A 20325-nucleotide genomic window follows, 5' to 3' on the forward strand; every position below is an offset into this window, starting at 1 on the left:
CTCTGTCTCTCTCTCACACTCTCTGTCTCTCCCCGACTCTCTTTCTGTGTCTGTCTCTCTCTCACTCTCCATGTCTCTGGTACTCCCTGATTCTTTCTTCTGATTCCCTAGCCACCTTTCTAGAACTCCACAACACATTAATAATGGAAGATTTCGCAATATCCTGCCCGGAAATGAAATGGGAGGTGGAGGCAAGATTAGTATCTGTCTTCCTCTGGAGAGACCACACCTCCCTGGGCTGTGGTCCTTCTCACCCCTCTCCAGCTTCGCATGCAGGCTGTGTCCATGCTTATGGGACAGTGTGTCCATGCTTATGGGCCAGTGTGTCCATACTTATGGGCCAGTGTGTCCATGCTTATGGGCCAGTGTGTCCATGCTTATGGGACAGTGTGTCCATGCTATGAGCCAGTGTGTCCATGCTTATGGGACAGTGTGTCCATGCTTATGGGACAGTGTGTCCATGCTTATGGGCCAGTGTGTCCATGCTTATGGGCCAGTGTGTCCATGCTTATGGGACAGTGTGTCCATGCTTATGGGCCAGTGTGTCCATGCTTATGGGCCAGTGTGTCCATGCTTATGGGCCAGTGTGTCCATGCTTATGGGCCAGTGTGTCCATGCTATGAGCCAGTGTGTCCATGCTATGAGCCAGTGTGTAAGATAATACCAGTTTTGACAGGGAGGAGGTTGGGTAAAGGGTGTGTTAATTGCTTTTGCCCACAGGGTTAATGGTTATATCGGTTTTGTTTTCTGGCAACCGCCAAACCCCATTGTACCGCGAGGAGGGCGTAAATGTGACGTAGGTATGTTGGCATCAGGTTGATTGGCACGTTAATAAGATTCCATCCTGACCCCTGTAGATATGACTACTACCGGCGGATTTGATTAAAACGACCTCTTGATCTTGACCAGTGTTGTCAGCGGTCCTCTGCTTTAAAACAAGTGCTCCCCAATTAGCAGAATACTTAGCCGGGTCATTAGCAACCTGGCGGCCTGGCGTTTAACTCCTCGGTTCGTTTTTTTACGGGAGACAACTCATCTCGCAAAATGGCACATTTCCATATTAATGCATGGCAGGGACGTGAGGGTCGTAAAATCCCGGGGGAGGCCGTTAGTTTGAACGGTAAAACACACAGTGGCGATGGTGTTCTGCTCGGGGACATAAACTATATTACTGTGTACCCTCAGACGTTATTAACGACAAGATAAAGTGTTTTATGGAGTCTTGTCTATATAAATGATACAAAGGGTTTCAAATAAACTTCGAGCTATGAAGAACATTACAAAAGGAATATTAAACTCCTCTACGTGAACACTGTCGGAGTCGGAAATGCTTGTGTGATGACGTGTGATGCTATCGATGGGTGAGATGTTGGCTATGTCAAACACTGAGGGTCAGATGGACAGTGCAGATTGCATCCAACAAGCCTATTTATGGTTCCTGTTGTGGGTTTGATCCTTATTAATTGGTCCTGGTGCTCCGGTTGTTGCTTACCCGTGGTGTGGTGTGTTTCCAGGCCAGGCCCAGATCCCATCTGCCGGATCCTGTTGGTTCTGTGTTCCTGATTCTGTGTTCCACACCCCACGATGCATGTTTCTGTATTCCTGTGTGGAGGGTGATTAAATCTCCATTAAGCTCCTCTGAGTCTACTCTGACTTTGGTTAATGGCAACTGCAGTGGATTAATCTTTTATGATTATTCTCACCTCCCACATACACTCTCTCTCTCTCTCTCTCCTCTCTCTCCTCTCTCTCTCCTCTCTCTCTCTCTCCTTCTCTCTCTCTCTCTCTCTCTCTCTCTCTCTCCCCTCTCTCTCTCTCTCTCTCTCTCTCTCTCTCTCTCTCTCTCTCTCTCTCTCTCTCTCTCTCTCTCTCTCTCTCTCTCTCTCTCTCTCACACACACACTCACACCACACACTCGTAAAGCCATCTTACTGTGGTTGGTTGTTTATGAGAGTATTGGTGTCCGGGGGGGGGGGGGGGTACCGGCTCTTGGTTCTCCCTCCATCTATCCTCTCTGTATCTTCTGTTTCTCCTCCCTTCCACCGACAGTGTTAATCACCCTATCTCTCCAGCCATCCTCTGGTACAGTTAATCACCCCATTGGCACCACTGTAACTCAGAGCAGCATCCAGGGAGAGACAACAGTCATGCTGATCATGGCATGTATCTACACAGGAGGCCAGACAGGCTACTGGTTGATTACAGGGGATGTAATGTCAACACGGTGTGTGTGTGCGGTGTGTGTGTGTGTGTTCCCTCCAGCGTGTGACGAGTGGTCCGTCCTCCCCAGACCAGACCTTCACCGGGATGTGAACCGTTTCGGACACTCTGCCGTCATCAGCAACGGGTGAGGCACTCCTGGTTCTGAGCTCTACTGCAGAACACACACACACTCACACACCACTTGAACACGTGTGTGTGTGTGTACACACACACAGCGCTCATTGTAAGCATGTCCTCCTCCTGTCCACAGTTCCATGTTTGTGTTTGGCGGGTTTTCCGGCGTGCTGCTGAACGATGTGCTGGCCTACACCCCCGCCCTCCTGCCACGCCTTCTACGACTCGCACCGCTGTGCCGGCGCCGGGCCCGGGCTGCGCTGCGTCTGGGCCAAGGGGCGCTGTGGCCCCTGGAACAGCCGCCTCGCCAACGGGACCCCTGCCTGCCCCGCTGTGTCCACCCCGCTCCAGTACGCATGGCCTGTCCTACTGCTGCCTGCACCCACAGAGCAAGCTTCCTATCCGTGTGCATAGAACAGGGTTCTATTTTTCTGTAGGATGTCTTATATCAAAGCTACACAATTTGATTTTCTACTAGGACATCTTCTAGAGCAGGGTCCTGATTTCCACTGGAACATCTTTTAGAACTGAGATCTATTCTCCATTAGAGCAGAGTTCTATTTTCCGTTAGAACAGGGTTCTATTTTCCACTATATCTTCTAAAATAGGGCTCTATTTTCCACTACATAATGCTCTCTTCTCATAAGACTGTACTGTACATAATTGTGGGAACAACAGGTCAAATTATGTACAGTTATCCTATTCTGAGGTAATTATGAGGCAGAGCTGGAAATACATTCCACCGTGCTGGCATCTCCAGACGTGGTCCAGTGTTCAGATGATAATCATAATTACAACTCAAAGGTGAACAGGACTGGTCATTAACTAATGAAATAACAGTTCAGCTGATGGGAGATGGTAATTTTAGCCACTGTTTTCTCCCTCGCATTTAATCCCTCTTCTGGTCACACCGTGTGTGTGCGTGGGTGAGTGTGTGCTTGTGTGTGTTATTTGCTTCTGTGTGGAGGTGAGCTCTATTTGGAATAACACTTTGAGGTAATAAGCATGGATTTACAACATAATAAGAATGATAGGCAATCAGACCTGTCTGGTAAATGGGACTACGAGAGAGAGGGAAGCTCGAGATGTGTGCTTGTTTTTCTTCGTCTTGTTTATGCTCAAATCTCTGTGTGTGTGTGTGTGTGTGTGTGTGCGTGTGTGTGTACATCCAGACAGCACGGACGAGCGGTGTTTCCGGTTCTCAGACTGCGTGAGCTGCACGGCCAACACTCACGGCTGCCAGTGGTGCGAGGACAAGAAGTGCATCTCTGCCTCCAGCAACTGCACCGTGGTACGCCTGTCTGTAGGGGGCGCTGGGGAGGCAGGGCAGCGACGCACACTGCAGCCACCACAAACCCTCTAACTCAGGGGTCTCCAACCCTGTTCCTGGAGTACTTGCCTGTATGTTTTTGCTCTGACACCAATCTAGCACACCTGATTCTATTAACGAGCTGGTTGATTAGGTAACTAGTGTTTAATCAGGTCAGTTGTAAGTGTGGTTGGAGGAAAAGCCTACAGGAAGGTATAGCTCCTAGAAACAGAGCTTTGAGACTCCTGTTCTAACTGTTGATGTCAGCAAGCCTACTACAGTACGAGCTCTGTAAGCCTAATGCGTCCATGAGTTGGCTTGGTTCATGTTCATGTCAGTAGAAGAGGGCATAGCTCAGTGGTTAGAGCATTTGACTTACATATCAAAAAGGTCGCAGGTTGAAAATCACCCCTGTACTGTACGTTGCTTTGGATGATAGCATCTGTTAATTAAAAATGTATACAGTATTATTAGTAGGCTGTTGCTTTGGTCAGTTGACCCAACTAGTGACCCATTACACTAATGTGTTTGACCTCCCTCTGCTGTCTGTTTGTTTTTCTCCGTGTGTGTGTGTAATATAGCTAACCTGGAGCTAGCCCAGAACCACAGGGGTCCTCTCTCGCTCCCTCCCCCCTCCATGCTGTCTGAACACCAGCTCTCTGTGTGGAAGCAGGGGGGGCGCAGAATAGGACAGGTACATGTGCTTCTCTCTCTCTCTCTCTCTCTCTCTCATCCTCTCTCTCTCACTCTCTCTCTCTCTCTCTCTCTCTCTCTCTCTCTCTCTCTCTCTCTCTCTCTCTCTCTCTCTCTCTCTCTCTCTCTCTCTCTCTCTCTCTCTCTCTCTCTCCTCTCTCTCTCCTCTCTCTCTCTCTCTCTCTTCAATCTCTCTCTCTCCTCTCTCTCTCTCTCTCTCTCTCTCTCTCTCTCTCTCTCTCTCTCTCTCTCTCTCTCTCTCTCTCTCTCAGTGGAACAAGTCAACACCAGAATCAGATCACTATTTAAGTCTCCCTGGTGGTGTAAATGTGTTGATGTTTAGAGTGTGAGCGTGTTTGTCTGTCTTTTAAATGACTGTATATCAATACGTGTGTGTGTGTGTGTGACCAGTCTGTGAGTAACTACACCAGGTGCCAAGTGAGGGAGGAACAGGTGTGTGCTAAACTGGCCAATTGCAGGAGCTGCTCCCTCAACCTCAACTGTCAATGGGAGGTCCAGCACCTGGAGTGTCACGCCTTACCTGGTGAGAACACACACGCACACACACACATGTACACACGCACACACACACACACACACATGTACACGTGTGCACATACACACATAGACAGCAATGCCCACAGACACACACACACATGTACACATGTACACATACACACATAGACCGCAATGCCCACAGACACACACACACACACACACCTCTTTCTCAAGCAAGCAGCCAGACAGTGCGGTTCTTAGAAGCCTACCTGTTTGACAGCTACAAGGGTTTGAATGCCTGGAGAACGTATGCCAATGTGTGATGCATTATTAACACTCCGCTAGCGTGCTCCTCTGGGGGCCTGTGTTTTCTCCCCTGTCTCTGAAGTGGATTTATTGCTCTCATTTTTCAAAGCTCCCTACACGCTCTCTCTACATCCCCTCGCTCTCTCTCTCCTTCTAACAGACACACACACGTAAACACAGTACAATACATAGATTATCGACACTCCCGAACACACACAGCAACAGACACACACACACTAAATCTATTTACTCCACAACACTCCAGTCCCCTGAAAAGGGAAATAGGCCAATTATAATTGTTTACTTGATGTTATGAAAAAAGAACTTCGGCTGACTCAAAGATTGTAGCCCAGAAAGACTTCCATGATGGGAACTAGTGGTTAACTAGCTAGAGAGGAGGGAGGAGAGGAGGGAGCTAAAAAGGTAGGCTTTGGACTGACACCTATGTAAGCCTACTGTAAGCCTACTGTTGATACTCTGACCTTTGTCTCTCTGTTGAATAGCAGAACAACCCCACCCCCAGTGAGTTAGCCTGCTGAACCAAAGCCCAGCATTGAGTTCTTCCTCTTCAGCCTCAAAAGATGTAAAATGTGAAACAGCTTCACTTTCACACAGTCCTATTCTGGGGGAAAAGGAACAGAACTCTGGACTGTGTGTGAGTGCGTGTAACAGGGAAATGTTCCAGACTCCTTCCCAAACACAGAAGTAAACTCACTGCGATCCCTGAGACACAGCCTTAAATCTGCTGAAGTGTTTATCCGTTTCTGAAACGGAGCCCTGTGTTTGTTATGGTACACCTCGTTCTCTCAGAGCCCCTCGCCTCTGGGCGGCCATCTTTAAACAGCGGTTTTTCTGATGAGTAGTGCGCCATGGTAACCATTATCCAACAATAAAAAAGTAATCACTGCTGCTCTCCAAAATAAACAGCAGCATTCCTCAGTTGAAACCAGAGTGAGCTGTTAGTCCTTTCATGTCCACTGAATGAGTCCTCTCTTTATTAGTGCAAGATCTGGGGTATGTGGAGCCTAAACCATTATGTGCCAAGTGGTTTAAGGCCTGTCTCTCAGAGACCTGTCTCTGTGACTGGCAGATATGACTGTCTTTTGAAAACCCACTAACTGGAGTGGACATTAAAGACCTGTTGGAAATGTATTTTGGCTGTCTGAGACTTAGGGTTGTGGCTGATCTATACTTTAAACACCTACACACTTGGCCCTTTGACTTTTGAGTTCAAATTGTGCTTTAAACAGGTATAATCACTGAGTATATGGCCACGATATAGACTGGAATCTCTCAAAGTAATGCAGCCTAGCGTCTGTCAGAGGCCTGGGACTCAATTTTCTCTCTCCCCGATCCGCAGCCCAGCTTTGTGGGGAAGGCTGGCACCATGTTGGGGAGGCCTGCCTGAGGATCAACTCCAGCAGGGAGAGTTATGACAACGCTCAGCACTACTGCAAGAACCTGGATGGGAACATCGCCTCTCTCACCACAGAGAAGCAGGTGGACTTTGTCCTGGAGGAGCTAGCTAAGCACCAGCTACAAAACAAGGTGGGCTGACATTCACAATGTTTTATACTGTCTACACAGTGGGTCTGGTCGGAGCATTTTCCTTTAGCACGTACATCTTTGTTGCGAATATCCTTTGGGATTGGGGGAAGTCAGGTGGCTGAGCGGTTAGGGAGTTGGGCTAGTAATCTGAAGGTTACCGGTTCGGTTACCGGTTCGATTCCCGGCTGTGCCAATGACGTTGTGTCCTTGGGCAAGGCACTTCACCCTACTTGCCTCAGGGGGAATGTCCCTGTACTTACTGTAAGTCGCTCTGGAAGCGTCATTAGAGCGTCTGCTAAATGACTAAATGTAAATGTAATGTAATGAGGGGGATCAGTGGGGATGGGTATAGCTCAATGGTAGAGTGTTTGAGTATAGATCTAAAGGTTGCTGGTTCAAATCCCCTGGTGTACGTCGCTTTGGGGAAAGTCACCCATACATGAATCATACATGAAAACATTGCGATTAAGTCATCCTTCATTGGTATGGCCAAGTCTTAGATTCAAATTAATCTCTTCAATGAATGACTTACTTTGTCTTTTATTTATTGTTTTATTTATTGTTATTTTCCCACCCACCCGCGCGTACACACACACACACACACACACACACACACACACACATACTCATACAGTTGTCTGTGATGTGCTAGTTTACCAGCCCACACATGTTCAAGACAAATGTTTCCATCTCAAATTGCTCATATCCTTGATTTTCTCTCGGCTGTCTGAGAATGTGCATCGTCGGGGTGACAGGAAGCTAACATTTAACTGTTGTTAATTATGAATGCAGAGATCCCTCTCTCTCCTCCTTCGTATGTGTCACTTCAGGTTGGAAGGCTTGAGCAGTTTAGTCTTTGAAGATTAACATGGTTTTCAATAAAGCTCACCTTTGATGTTGTGAGATGCAAAGGCAACAGTTTTCCTTATCTTTTTTTTTCCCTCTCTTTGTTTGTTAAGAAGCATCCTGTTCCTCACCGATTCAACAAACAGACTTCACTTTCTTTCCAAACACTTAATTACTTACCCTATAGGATACAAAAATGAAAAAAGTTAGTTTGAATAAAAGGACATTTCAGAACAAGGCAGCAACAGAGTTTTTCAGTATTTCACATGAATGTTCTCTCAATTACTCCTGTTTTTATGGTCTCATAAATGTTTAGTGTGTGGTAGATCATGGATGATGTTAGCTGATTAAGAATTCATTACAGGTGAAACTTTTTAAACATCCTTTCCTTTAATGAAAAAGCTCTCACATAAGCTTGGCTTAAGAAATAAATATTTTGGTTTAATTACCTTGGCTTGTCACACAACTTTATAGGTTTGTGTTGGCTAGGATTTGGAAGTCTGCACTTTCAGCATAATTACTGGAATTTACAGCAAATGTTTGATTTAATATTGAGTTTCACATTAAACATAATGTTTTTTGAGTATTATTTTCATTAAATTATTATGTAAGTAGTACATTTCAAGGATATGAGGTGGTGATGCATAAACTCTTTCTTAGTTGTATTGCAAGGACTGGTTTGCAATATTGTAACATGCTTGTGTGGGATTGCTATCTCTCTCTGTCTCTCTTTTTCTCTGTGTCTCTCTCTCTCTTTGTCTGTCTGTTTCTCTCTCTTTTTCTCTGTCCCTCTCTCTTTCCCTCTCTCTCTCTCTCTCTCTCTCTCTCTCTCTCTCTCTCTCTCTCCACCCTCCTCCCTCCATCTGTAGAAGTTGGCACCGTGGGTGGGTCTGAGGAAGATCAACATCTCGTACTGGGGCTGGGAGGACTCCTCCCCCTTCACCAACAACAACCTGCGCTGGCTGGAGGGCGAGCCCAGCGACTCGGGGTTCTGTGCCTACCTGGAGCGGGCGCCGGCCGCAGGCCTCAAGGCCAACCCCTGCACCGCTACCACCGACGGACTCATCTGTGAGAAACCAGTCGGTGAGAGAATTTCAAAAATATATTTTCAGAAATATTTTATTATGGGTCAACCCCTCCCTCTTTCTGGTCTCGTTGACACTGTGCCTTTAACTCAAACACAGTGAAACACCAGCAAGCTCAGACTACCATGTTAAGCCCCTTAAAGGGTCAAAGGTGAAACTGTCTCTTAAGTATTGGAGTCGTTGAAGACGTCAAATAAACGACTGTTTGTCGGCTCACTGTGTAGTCCAGCAACATTCCAGCCTTTCCACGTCTCCACTCAAATCTTCATCCAGCTTTTAAAGATCAGTTAGCAGGTGTCCATGTTGCGAGTAGAGCTCAACCTGTCAAGTGAACATGGTCTGAACCTGTTAACATTCATTTCAAACATAACCCCCCCCCTCTCTCTCTCTCTCTCTCTCTCTCTCTCTCTCTCTCTCTCTCTCTCTCTCTCTCTCTCTCTCTCTCTCTCCTTCCCTCTCTCTCTCTCTCTCTCCTTCCCTCTCTCTCTCTCTCCTTCCCTCTCTCTCCATCAGTGAGCCCCAACCAGAGTGCTCGCCCCTGTCGGATCCCGTGCGCGCTGCGCACCAGCTGTGCCAACTGCACCAGCCAGGCCATGGAGTGCATGTGGTGCAGCAGCACCCAGCGCTGCGTGGACTCCAACGCCTACGTCATCTCCTTCCCCTTCGGACAGTGTCTGGAGTGGCAGACCGGCGACTGTCTGGGTGAGATGGACTGTGTGTGTGTTTAGGTTTAGGGCTCAGGGCTAGTTTATGTTCAGGGGGTAATGTTAGTCGTGTGTGTGAATGTGTAGGAGGATACTTCATGGACTAAAGGATTTAACATAAAGTCTGCAAAGAATCTGTGTTGATTTTGAATACATTAGCACACAGAGTATGCAGTAATTTAATGTTTTTATGAGAAACAACATAGGAGAGATGTGCTGAGGGACTGGATGCTGTAAATGTCGGAAATGTACTGTGTACATTTGCCGTCTTACAATGTACCCACTCTATTACAGTACTGCCTTGTGCAGTGCCTAGAACAGTGCTGCAGAATCAGCTACATATCTCAAGTGCAACATCGACCGCTCGAGATCTTATGATCCGCAGCCAGCCTCCCTCACCCTCTCTGCCACCTTGCTTGTGGGCACTGTCAGGAAAATCCATACCCTATTGGCATTTGTCGAACTCAATATAAAGTGCACGCCCGGTTGTGAGTTCACCCTCAAATGTGAAGGCGGTCCGTGTGAAATGTTCTGGAAGTTCGATTTGTCTCTCACAGACCCTGGAGGGCACCGGGGGAGACGGGTGGTCGTAGCATTTTGTTCGGTGATTTTCAGCCTCATTGATTTGTCCATGATACGCGGCAGATTTAGCTTCAGGAAAACATGAATAAGAGATGTTTTAGGAGGATTGTCAATATAGTAATACGTTGAAATCCACCATGACTAGCCTATCAAAAAAGCGGAACTGCAAACACAGTTTCCATGATACTGAAATATCTTACATGTAAGTCCACACTGAGTGAATCTAATTACTTGTTTCTGACTATTCTCCTGACAATATGGATGTAATCAAAATGTTAATGAGCTGTAGCTTTTTAACTTGTTATGCTAGACTCCTAATATAGACCACATTACATAAGGGAACTCGTAACTTTGAACAGGTCTTCCTTCATGCTATTCTGAATGTCCATGAGAATGTTCCCCTTTTCCCTGCTCAAGGATCATTGAGAAAAATGTATTCAATATCTCACTGAGGGCAGTAAATGAGAATAAAGAATCCCATTAGCATTCTGCTCTATAGCCAACATGCTTTAAGGCCAGAGAGCTGCCAAGGCCCCCCCTCCTCTCCTCTCTCTGCCTCCACAGCCTCTCTGCTCGGCCTGGGACAGGCTTTTCTGGCTTTTCTGAGGCAGGTAAGGGGGTAGAAATGCTCCTTGTTGGTATTCACCCTGGAGGCTTCCAGAGACTTCTCTCTCTGGTGCTGATGTTCAAGGTTTTTCTGTTTCGGGGAGTGGAACAAGGCCCTCTTTAGGGGTTATGAGTAAGTTTAGTTTGGCTTCAGCTGGTGGTTGTATTTATCTGGAGGGGCCTGGGGGGTCAGTGACTCCAATCTGGTGGTGCTCCTTCTCCCATGTTCCTGTTAACGGAGTGTGATAGAGGAGCAGCACTGGGAAATGGGCTTTTTCTCAACGCTAAGGTCACACACATCCACCGATGATTAGAACTACCTGGCCCGTGCTCTCTTGGGGTTAGGGTGAGCCACCAAGCCTGTGGATGCACAAGTTTTAAGTTTATTGCCATTTCTAACATATACAAGTACAGGTACAGTGGAACTATTCTAACCTTCTCCTCTTCACCATCCCTCATGGTCCATCTAAACGTATAATTAACGTGTATTATTTGAACATTAGGTTCAAATTAGGCGATTACTGTGTAGAATTGAGTCAGTGTAGTTTGTCCAACTGGCCCCAGGTCTTCCCTTCTCCATGTGTCTGGTTGAAAGATGTCATGTGAAATCGAATGTTCTCTAGCAGATCATCACGCAACCTACTCAACTCAAAGGTTTCCGTTGACGTGCTCCCAGTGGGTTCACAGGTCCTGCAGAGACAATGGGGAAACCAATTAACAGTTCTTTTTAAAGGCGCATTAATTATTTCACTGTGGTGTGGGATGATGATTCGTATTTATAGCAGTGTCGTGTACTCAAATCCTGTCATGTTTAGCCCATGTGAGAGAAAGCAGCGATCTGATTGAGTTGTGAAGGTTCGGCAGGAATTTTGTAGCGTAGTTTGATACTTGCTGTGTGAACCTCATAAATGATGCAAGATGTTTCAGTATTCAGCCTGGTTTTTGGTGTTATTGTATTGTGAACTTTGCTCTCCAGTGCAGCCTGGACAAACCCAAACGGACTGCTCTGTGAAAATTAGGAATTTTCTAGGTTTCCGGCACATTGGTCAAACCGTTGCCTTTGAAGTCCAAACGGGAGAGAGAGAGAGAGAGAGAGAGAGGAGAGAGAGAGAGAGAGAGAGAGAGAGAGAGAGAGAGAGAGAGAGAGAGAGAGAGAGAGAGAGAGAGAGAGAAGAGAGAGAGAGAGAGAGAGAGAGAGAGAGAGAGAGAGAGAGAGAGAGAGAGAGAGAGAGAGAGAGAGAGAGAGAGAGAGAGAGAGAGAGAGAGAGAGAGAGAGAGGAGGGAGAGGAGAGAGAGAGAGAGAGAGAGAGAGAGAGAGAGAGAGAGAGAGAGAGAGCAGAAATATCCTCTTTACTGCGCTCAGAGCTCCAAGATCCATGCTGTGACATAGCCTTCTGTCTCAGAAACAAAGAGAGCGAGAGACAGAGTTTGGAGGAAGAAAAGCAAAGGAGTGGTGGAAGGTGGGTGGCGGGGTGGTTTGGTGTTGAGGAGATTGACAGGTACAGAAGACTGACAGTCTGAGAGGATGATGTCGGCTTAGAGATGGGGATCCTGCGTTTGTAATTATAGAACATATGGCTGCTGTTGGGGAAGAGTCGGAAGAGAACGGAGAAAGGACTCTGCAGCAGTTAAAAAGCGGAGCAGGAAAATAGGGTGTCAAACACACCAGGCCGGGTGAGAGAAGTTCTGCTAGAGACACCTACGATTTGGCTGCGGTGCAAAAGTGTTCCCAGCTTGGGGTGAAATGCAAATTGTACCTTTTAGCTCAGTGTTAGTCAGCTCACACACACACACAGCTCTAGAAGAGACCTTGGAAGGTTTCCCAGAACCACAGTGTCGGGTGGGTGAATGACGAGCTACATGTGCCTTGTTTGGACTGTTACTGGGGTTTAAAGAATGGAGGATTGGCCCAACTAGACCTGGCGTTGAGAGGGGGTAATGGGAATTTAGCTGCTACGTCTTTGCTTTCAGGCACAAAAAGATGTTCAAACAAACACATTTAATCAAGAGTTCACTTCACAGCCTCTGTCTCTAAATGTTGAGGGTTAAAACTGATTGAGAGTCCAGCCGGCTTAGCTTTTCTGCATATTCCATAAAAGAAACTATCAGATTTGCTTTATGGATGTCCTTGTTGTAAAAAGTCATTTCCTTTTCCCCTGCAAACCTTTGGGAGTCTCATAAGCATTTAATGACTCCACACATTCTCAATTGAGATAAAAGTACTGGAAAGAAATTCAATTTATTAAAAAAAATATAAAGGTCAAGTAACAATAATGATAGTCAGCGAATCAAGGACACTGTTATAAAACTCTTCTGTGGTGATGTTTGCATCAGTACTGTTCTTTTGGCCAAAGTAAACTGGCCATAAAAACAGCCGTCAAGGTAAACAGAAACAGTCGGCAGTGGGCTGTTAATGACAAATCTAGAGGCTAGTGCAGACTTTTTCTTCCTCAACTTTGTTGTGCAAAAACACGGATTTCCTGTAAAGTGACCAAACTGTGAGAAGTGACACGTCTCTAACTTTATCCCTCCCCCCCTCTCTCTCCCCCCCCCCCCCCCCCCCCCCACCCCCCCCCCCCCCTTCAGCTCAGAACTGTTCCGGCCTGAGGACATGTGGTCAGTGTTTGGAGCAGGTTGAGTGTGGGTGGTGCGGGGACCCTTCGAACACAGGCAGAGGCGTGTGTAACGAGGGCTCCTTCAGGGGCCCCATGAAGACCCCCCCCAGGCCCGGCAGGGAGAGGGACTGGGCCTGGGGGAGGCACATGGCCCTGGAGCCCGCCATGTGCCCGTCAGAAAAAGGCTTCGACTGGGCCTACGTCCACTGCCCTGGTAAGTGGCCAGCCAAGCATACACACACGCAAACACACAAGTACGGACCACGCGTGCTCACACAAACACACACACGCTCTCATGCTAGGTGGTGTGTTGTCGTTAAACCCCGTGGTCCTTGTGGGTCTCCTCCCCAGCCTGCCAGTGCAACGGCCACAGCACCTGCGTGAACGGCAGCGTCTGCGAGCAGTGTCGCAACCTCACCAGCGGACCACAGTGCCAGACCTGCATGCCCGGTTTCTATGGAGACCCCACCAACGGCGGAAAGTGCCACGGTGAGTGAGTGAGTGTACGGAAGGGAGGGGAGGGGGGGGGCTGATTCAATACACCAGAGTGACCTGATGGGGGCAGTGTTACAATACCCAGATGGCCCTGCTCATGGGATGGTTGTAGCATGCAGCTGATGGCCTGAGTGTGTTTGAACACCAGGAGAGGTGAATGACAGGGAGAGAGGAAACGGAGTGTGTGTTTGTGATCGTGAACGCCATCAGAGGACAGGAACGATGAACCAGAGTGGATGGCCCCTGGCCAAGACGAGACGGCTGGGTAGGGTGCCCTTCTGTCCTGGGCTCCCCTCAGGGTGGGGAGACAGTGAGCTACTGCCCAGGTCACCCTCTCTCCACCTTCACCTCAAAAGGGAGAGAGAGACGGAGAGAGAGACGGAGAGAGAGAGACGGAGAGAGAGAGACGGAGAGAGAGACGGAGAGAGAGACGGAGAGAGAGACGGAGAGAGAGACGGAGAGAGAGACGGAGAGAGAGACGGAGAGAGAGACAGAGAGAGAGACGGAGTGAGAGACAGACAGAGTGGAAGGTAGAAAGATTGAGAAAGAGATTGTGATTGTGAGACAGATGGAGAGGTTCTGAGTGTAAAGCATGAGTAGACAGAGAGAAGCTAAGTAAGTGAGTGAGGGAATTTCTTGTGGGAGAGGAGAAGGTGTAATAACATAATTCCTCGGCTGACAGATGTGCCTTTTTCCCCGTGTGGTGTGTGACGTTAAATCACTCTTTATCATTTTCTTATTTCCTGGAGTTGACTGCAGACTGCCTGCCTGCCTTACTGCCTGGCTGGGTGGGTGTGTGTGTGGCTACCTGGCTGGGTGGGTGTGTGGCCAGGTGGCATGGTGGCCGGATGTCTGGGTGTGTGGCTGGGTGGTTGTGTGGCTGGGTGTGTGGGTGGTTGTGTGGGTGTGTGGCTGGGTGTGTGGCTGGGTGTGTGGGTGGTTGTGTGGGTGTGTGGCTGGGTGTGTGGCTGGGTGTGTGGCTGGGTGTGTGGCTGTGTGTGTGTGTGGCTGGGTGTGTGGGTGGTTGTGTGGGTGTGTGGCTGGGTGTGTGGCTGTGTGGCTGGGTGGCTGGGTGTGTGGGTGTGTGGCTGGGTGTGTGGGTGTGTGGCTGGGTGTGTGGCTGGGTGTGTGGGTGGTTGTGTGGGTGTGTGGCTGTGTGGCTGGGTGGCTGGGTGTGTGGGTGTGTGGCTGGGTGTGTGTGTGGCTGGGTGTGTGTGTGGCTGGGTGTGTGGCTGGGTGTGTGGGTGTGTGGCTGGGTGTTAGGGTCCCACTCCCTCTCCTCACCCCTCCCTCATGCTCCCCCGTCTTCCATTCTCCTTCTTCTTCTCTTCCCCATACACCCCTTTCTCTCCTCTTTCCCTCCTTCCATTGGCTACATTCCACTCCAACAGCTTTAAACGCTGACATGATTAGAGGGGGATTTATAGACGGCCCTCCGTACACACGTACACACCTCCACACCTCCCTCCTGTTTAAAGGGGCGATCCTGTCCCTGGTTCTCTCTGGGCTGCCTCATCCCTCCCGCCGTCCCTCCATCTCTCCGGCTCTAGCAGGATAGATGGAGCTGTCGGTAATGACTCCCAGGCACTGATGTGTGCTAGATTAGGCCTGGGAATGGGCCTGTTCTCCCCAGGTCTGTGCGTGTGGTCGGGAGGGAAGGGGGTGGGGGTGGGGGGGGGGGGGGGGGCAGACATCCTCTCTCAGATGTCACAGGCTGTCTGCGGGAGAGGGGGGGGAGAGAGGGACGGAAGGAGGGAGAAAGTAACGGAGATGGACGAGAAAGATGAAGGAACCCCCCTTCAGTAAGGTTCCAGTGTAATGTACGAGGAGTGGAGGTGGAGGGTTGTCCTTGGCAGAAGGGAGGATGGAGGATGGTGATGGAGGACAGATGGAGGACGAGAGGAGACACTGTCCAGTCTGGCGTCTGTGTGACAGATGATCAGCTGACCTTGTGGACCATGAGACGTGTGTGTGTGTGTGTGTGTGTGCGCATGGAGAGTCCCCCCCATCATATCTAAGACTGACAAGATCACCTTGACTTGTGAAGTGGATGATATGCTCTCCTGAGCCTGGTCCAGGGCTAGGCACAAGACCTTCTTCATGTCTGACCTGTGCAGTCCTCTGCTGGTCTAACTCCAGTGTTTCCTCCGTCACGGCAACATTTCTGCCACCACGGTATCAGAAATAGGGCTGTACAAAAGGCCGTCTATCGGCAGTGACTGAGTGCATGTTGGAGAATAGCACGGACAGGCTCTTCACGCCGCGAGCGGGCACGTGCGCCACTCGGTGTTAAAAGGGAGAGAAAGAAAAACGAGACTGCCGCTGTCCGGAAGGATAACTAGCCAGTTGAGATCGCGTGTGTGCGTCCTTGAGAACTTTAAGTCGTATAACTTATGTTGTCAGAGAGACCTGCCCCCACTGCAAAAAAAAATCCAAAAGGAAACAGTGAACTCCGTCTCTTCCTGTACCTGCTTCCAGTATCACACCACATGGCGGTTCTTTCTCAGCCTGTCATATCTTTGTTGTCCTGCTCTCTCCCTCTCTCTGCCTCTCTTTCTTTCTCTCTCTCTCTCTTCCTTCTGTCACCCAGTGCTCTCTCATGTCCTTGCATGATGCCAGCACTGCAGAGTTCAATTAAAATGTTGTTTATTGCTTTTGGATACGGCCCGCTGTGCTAGCCGGATGAATTCCATTACTGTCTGTTGAAGAGCCCTTTAGGTCTGCCTGTCTGTCTGCCTGTCTGCCTGTCTGTCTGTCTGCCTGTCTGTCTGTCTCCCTGTCTGTCTGTCTGTCTGTCTGTCTTTCTGTCTGTCTTTCTGTCTGTCTCCCTGCCTGTCTGTCTGTCTCCCTGTCTGTCTTCCTGTCTGTCTCCCTGCCTGTCTTCCTGTCTGTCTCCCTGCCTGTCTATCTGTCTGTCTCCCTGCCTGTCTGTCTGTCTGTCCCTGTCTGCCTGTCTATCGTTCTGTGTCAGTGAGTGTGTCCTCCAGGAACCCAGACTACTGTACAGGGTTCTAGAATGAGTTTGCCCTCCAGCCCTCCATTGTTATGGCCTCTGCATCTCATTGCTTTGCCTGATGATAAGATGCAGAATTGTCTTATTGCTTTCATAAAAGCTGCATGTACTACTTCAATATTCCCGTCTGTCTCTTTCTTTAATTACATTACAGTGCGCGTACACACACACACACACACACACACACACACACACACACAGGGCACACATGGCAGGGTTTAAATGAGAGTCTGTCATGTTTGGTGTTGAGTATGGGGGGGTGCTGAGTGTGTATGTGTATGCACAGCAAGACACAGAGTCCAGCAGAGATGGACCATGCAGCAGGATGCTCTTTTGTGTGTGTGTGTGTGTTTGTGTGTGTAAACAGTCTGTCTGAAGTGTTTTTCAATGCCACAGTCAGAGTGGACTGTGTGTGTGGCATTAAGAATGTGTGGCACAATCAGTGGGTTGTGTGGGTGTGCACGTGTGTGCGTGCGTGTGAGTGTGTGTTCTCCAGTCACCAGAGGCTGAGCCCTGCTCTGCGGTGCTGTCGTCCTGCTCAGCTAGTCTGATGGATTAGACAAGTCCAGCTGTTCTACAGATTTAGCTGCTCCACCATGCAGCCCTAAAGAGTAGAGCTCTCAGAACGACCCCACAGTAACACTCTGCTGGGCTGTCTGTCTGTCTGTCTGTCTGTCTAACTGCATGTCTTTCTGCCTGCCTGTCTGTCTCTCTACCTGTCTGTCTGTTGTCTCTTGTTCTACTTCCCTATGTTTGCGAGTCACAGCTAGACTGATACTTGGTTTGAGTGCTTACTTCTCACCTCCTCCTTACATTTAGTCATTTAGCAGACGCTCTTATCCAGAGCGACTTACAGTAAGTACAGGGACATTCCCCTAGAGGCAAGTAGGGTGAAGTGCCTTGCCCAGGGACACAATGTCATTTTTCACAGCCGGGAATCGAACCAGCAACCTTCGGATTACTAGCCCAATTACCGAACCGCTCAGCCACCTGACTCCCAGCAGTAGATGGTAAACTAAGGTGTGCTGCCTTACATGGCCTCCTGTCAAACCATGTTCCAAACAAGGGGACGCTGTAACACGTTCACTAACTGGTTTAAGAAACTCGGGCCTTGAGGTTAGAGTCTGAGGTGAACAGGTGAGACTTATTAAATGGTGGAGCTGGATGTTCCACATGGCAAAGCAGGGTCAGGGTGAACTGGTACTTGGCCCTTGACCAAGACTACGGCACTGCTGTTACAATGTGCTGAGAGAGGAGGGAAGGGAGAGGAGGGAAGGGAGAGGAGGGAAGGGAGAGGAGGGAAGGGAGAGGAGGGATGTGAGGAGGTCCCAGAGGTCAAGGTGCAGCTTCCTGACGTGTCCCTGTGACACCTGACCCCTAGCACATCATTAGCACCTGAACTTTACTTCCCTCAACACTTCATCTAACCAAACCGCAGACTCCTTCTCCTCTAACAAGAATGGGATGGAGGGGTGACAGAAAGGGGGGAAGATGAGGTCTCTAAAGAGATTATTTGATGTGATGAATTCATATCTAAGGCCCCTGTAGGCATACAATGAACAGTATTGGAATAAAGTGCTGTTTAGGGAGCAAGTTGCAGGGTTGAGATTCTTCAACCCTGCTGATTGGATGACGCGGGTCTACCAGACATGCTGACACTCCACTCATACCTTACTCTCTCTTTCGCACACACAAACACACACACACACAAGTACAATCAATATAAACTCATACACGCAAAAACAAGCGTAATGTCTATGAAAAAACATGGTAGCTATGTTCAACAACAGCATTGTTGTTAAATCACTGGGTTATCTCAGAGTAACAGACATGACCAATCAAATGGGAAATCAAATGTATTTTCCAACTTCTATGTTCTTGTCTGGAATCCTATGTCCTCTCAGGTCTAGTCGTTTCCTTGTTGCGATGATGCGACTGCTCCTCCTGTCATTATTAAACCTGACACATAATCCGATTTAGCCAGGTCAGATTTTTGGTGCAAATCATGGTTGGTTTAATTGATTTAGCTCTGTCTTGGAGGCCTGGAGAAGGTCGTTCTTTAGACAGGGTGTCAGATGGGAGAGGCAGATAGACAGGTGCTGTAGGTAGGCAGCCAGCCAGAGATGATAGACAGGCAGACAGGACATGTACAGTAGCCTTTCTGTTCCTGTGTTATAGACAGGTGCTGTAGGGAGGCAGCCAGCCAGCCAGCCAGGCAGACAGGAAGGCAGATAGACAGGTGCTGTAGGGAGGCAGACAGACAGGCGGGAAGGCAGATAGACAGGTGCTGTAGGGAGGCAGACAGACAGGCGGGAAGGCAGATAGACAGGTGCTGTAGGGAGGCAGGCAGACAGGCAGACGGGAAGGCAGATAGACAGGTGCTGTAGGGAGGCAGGCAGACAGGCAGATGGGAAGGCAGATAGACAGGTGCTGTATGCAGACAGGCAGACAGGCAGACGGGAAGGCAGATAGACAGGTGCTGTAGGGAGGCAGGCAGACAGGAAGGCAGATAGACAGGTGCTGTAGGGAGGCAGGCAGACAGGAAGGCAGATAGACAGGTGCTGTAGGGAGGCAGGCAGACAGGCAGACGGGAAGGCAGATAGACAGGTGCTGTATGCAGACAGGCAGACAGGCAGACGGGAAGGCAGATAGACAGGTGCTGCAGCTTACGTGGTTGATGTGACCTCCAGAAGACTCTGTCTCTGATTCAGAGATTTACTATATCAAATCAAGAGTGGCCTGACCCTCACTTCCAGATAAGAGGATCAAGGACTGCCATCAATTTTTCATATTTATGACTGCTGTAGCCACTGTCTCTCTCTGTCACTCTTCCTTTCTCTCTTTCTGTCTGTTTCTCTCTATTGATCGTACTCTCTCTCTCTCTCCCCTCTCTCTCTCTCTCTCTCTCTCTCTCTCTCTCTCTCTCTCTCTCTCTCTCTCTCTCTCTCTCTCTCTCACTCTCTCTCTCACTCTCACACACACACACACACACACACACACCTGTACCCTCTGCTGCACAGTCCAAGTCGTGAACAACAACAGACAAGAGAGACAGACGGAGAGAGGGAGGGAGGGAGGGAGAAAGTGAAAGAGAAAACACTTTTCACTTTTCAATTTCTTCGCAAGCAAGTGAGCGAGCAGCTGGTTCCAATTCAATTATTTTATTCATGACATGATTATTTGAACTTGTCACTCGCTGGCAGGTTCACAGTGAGTGGCGGGAAGGAGGATGGTTTGAAAGGCCAGGAGAGAGGAGCAGAGATGGGGAAGATCAACCGTACCCACTGTTCTCTGGGAAGACCCGGCCTGCTGTGTGGCAACACCCCATGTAGAGAGATGCTTCTCTATTTCTCGCCAGGATGACATGTCATGTGTTTATTCTCATAGTTTTTCAAACTGGGGCTATTAGTTGAGAACTGATATGCTAATATAGAAGGGCTTGCTCGCGAACATCCACTGTTCAAAACAGGACTGACTTGGATTAACAGGTTCTACATGGAAACTTGTCAAATGATAAAACCGTAGTTGTGTAATGTAAACGTGGTATTCTCTCCCGTGTATCACGTGGTTTTACATGAAGTTAGAACATCAAGTTAACCACTAATGGTCACTTAACTAGGAATCAACAATAACTAACTAACTAACTAACTAACCCTTGACGTCTACAATTCACCATGTGAGAAAAACA

At 48.7% G+C, this 20325-nt stretch overlaps 1 protein-coding gene across 1 annotated transcript in view; it reads left to right on the plus strand.

Annotated features, from left to right (window-relative positions):
- atrnl1a (attractin-like 1a) overlaps positions 1 to 20325 on the plus strand; it is a 100318-nt gene that overhangs the window by 20959 nt on the left and 59034 nt on the right. The window contains 12 exon segments of the mRNA XM_062464538.1: positions 2263 to 2347; positions 2474 to 2540; positions 2542 to 2655; positions 2657 to 2687; positions 3510 to 3634; positions 4233 to 4340; positions 4751 to 4883; positions 6504 to 6691; positions 8407 to 8620; positions 9136 to 9324; positions 13101 to 13343; positions 13481 to 13618. Coding sequence (XP_062320522.1) covers positions 2263 to 2347; positions 2474 to 2540; positions 2542 to 2655; positions 2657 to 2687; positions 3510 to 3634; positions 4233 to 4340; positions 4751 to 4883; positions 6504 to 6691; positions 8407 to 8620; positions 9136 to 9324; positions 13101 to 13343; positions 13481 to 13618 — 1635 coding nt within the window.

This window comes from Osmerus eperlanus, chromosome 6 (genome assembly GCF_963692335.1).
Source record: "Osmerus eperlanus chromosome 6, fOsmEpe2.1, whole genome shotgun sequence".
Classification (NCBI taxonomy): Eukaryota; Metazoa; Chordata; class Actinopteri; order Osmeriformes; family Osmeridae; genus Osmerus; species Osmerus eperlanus.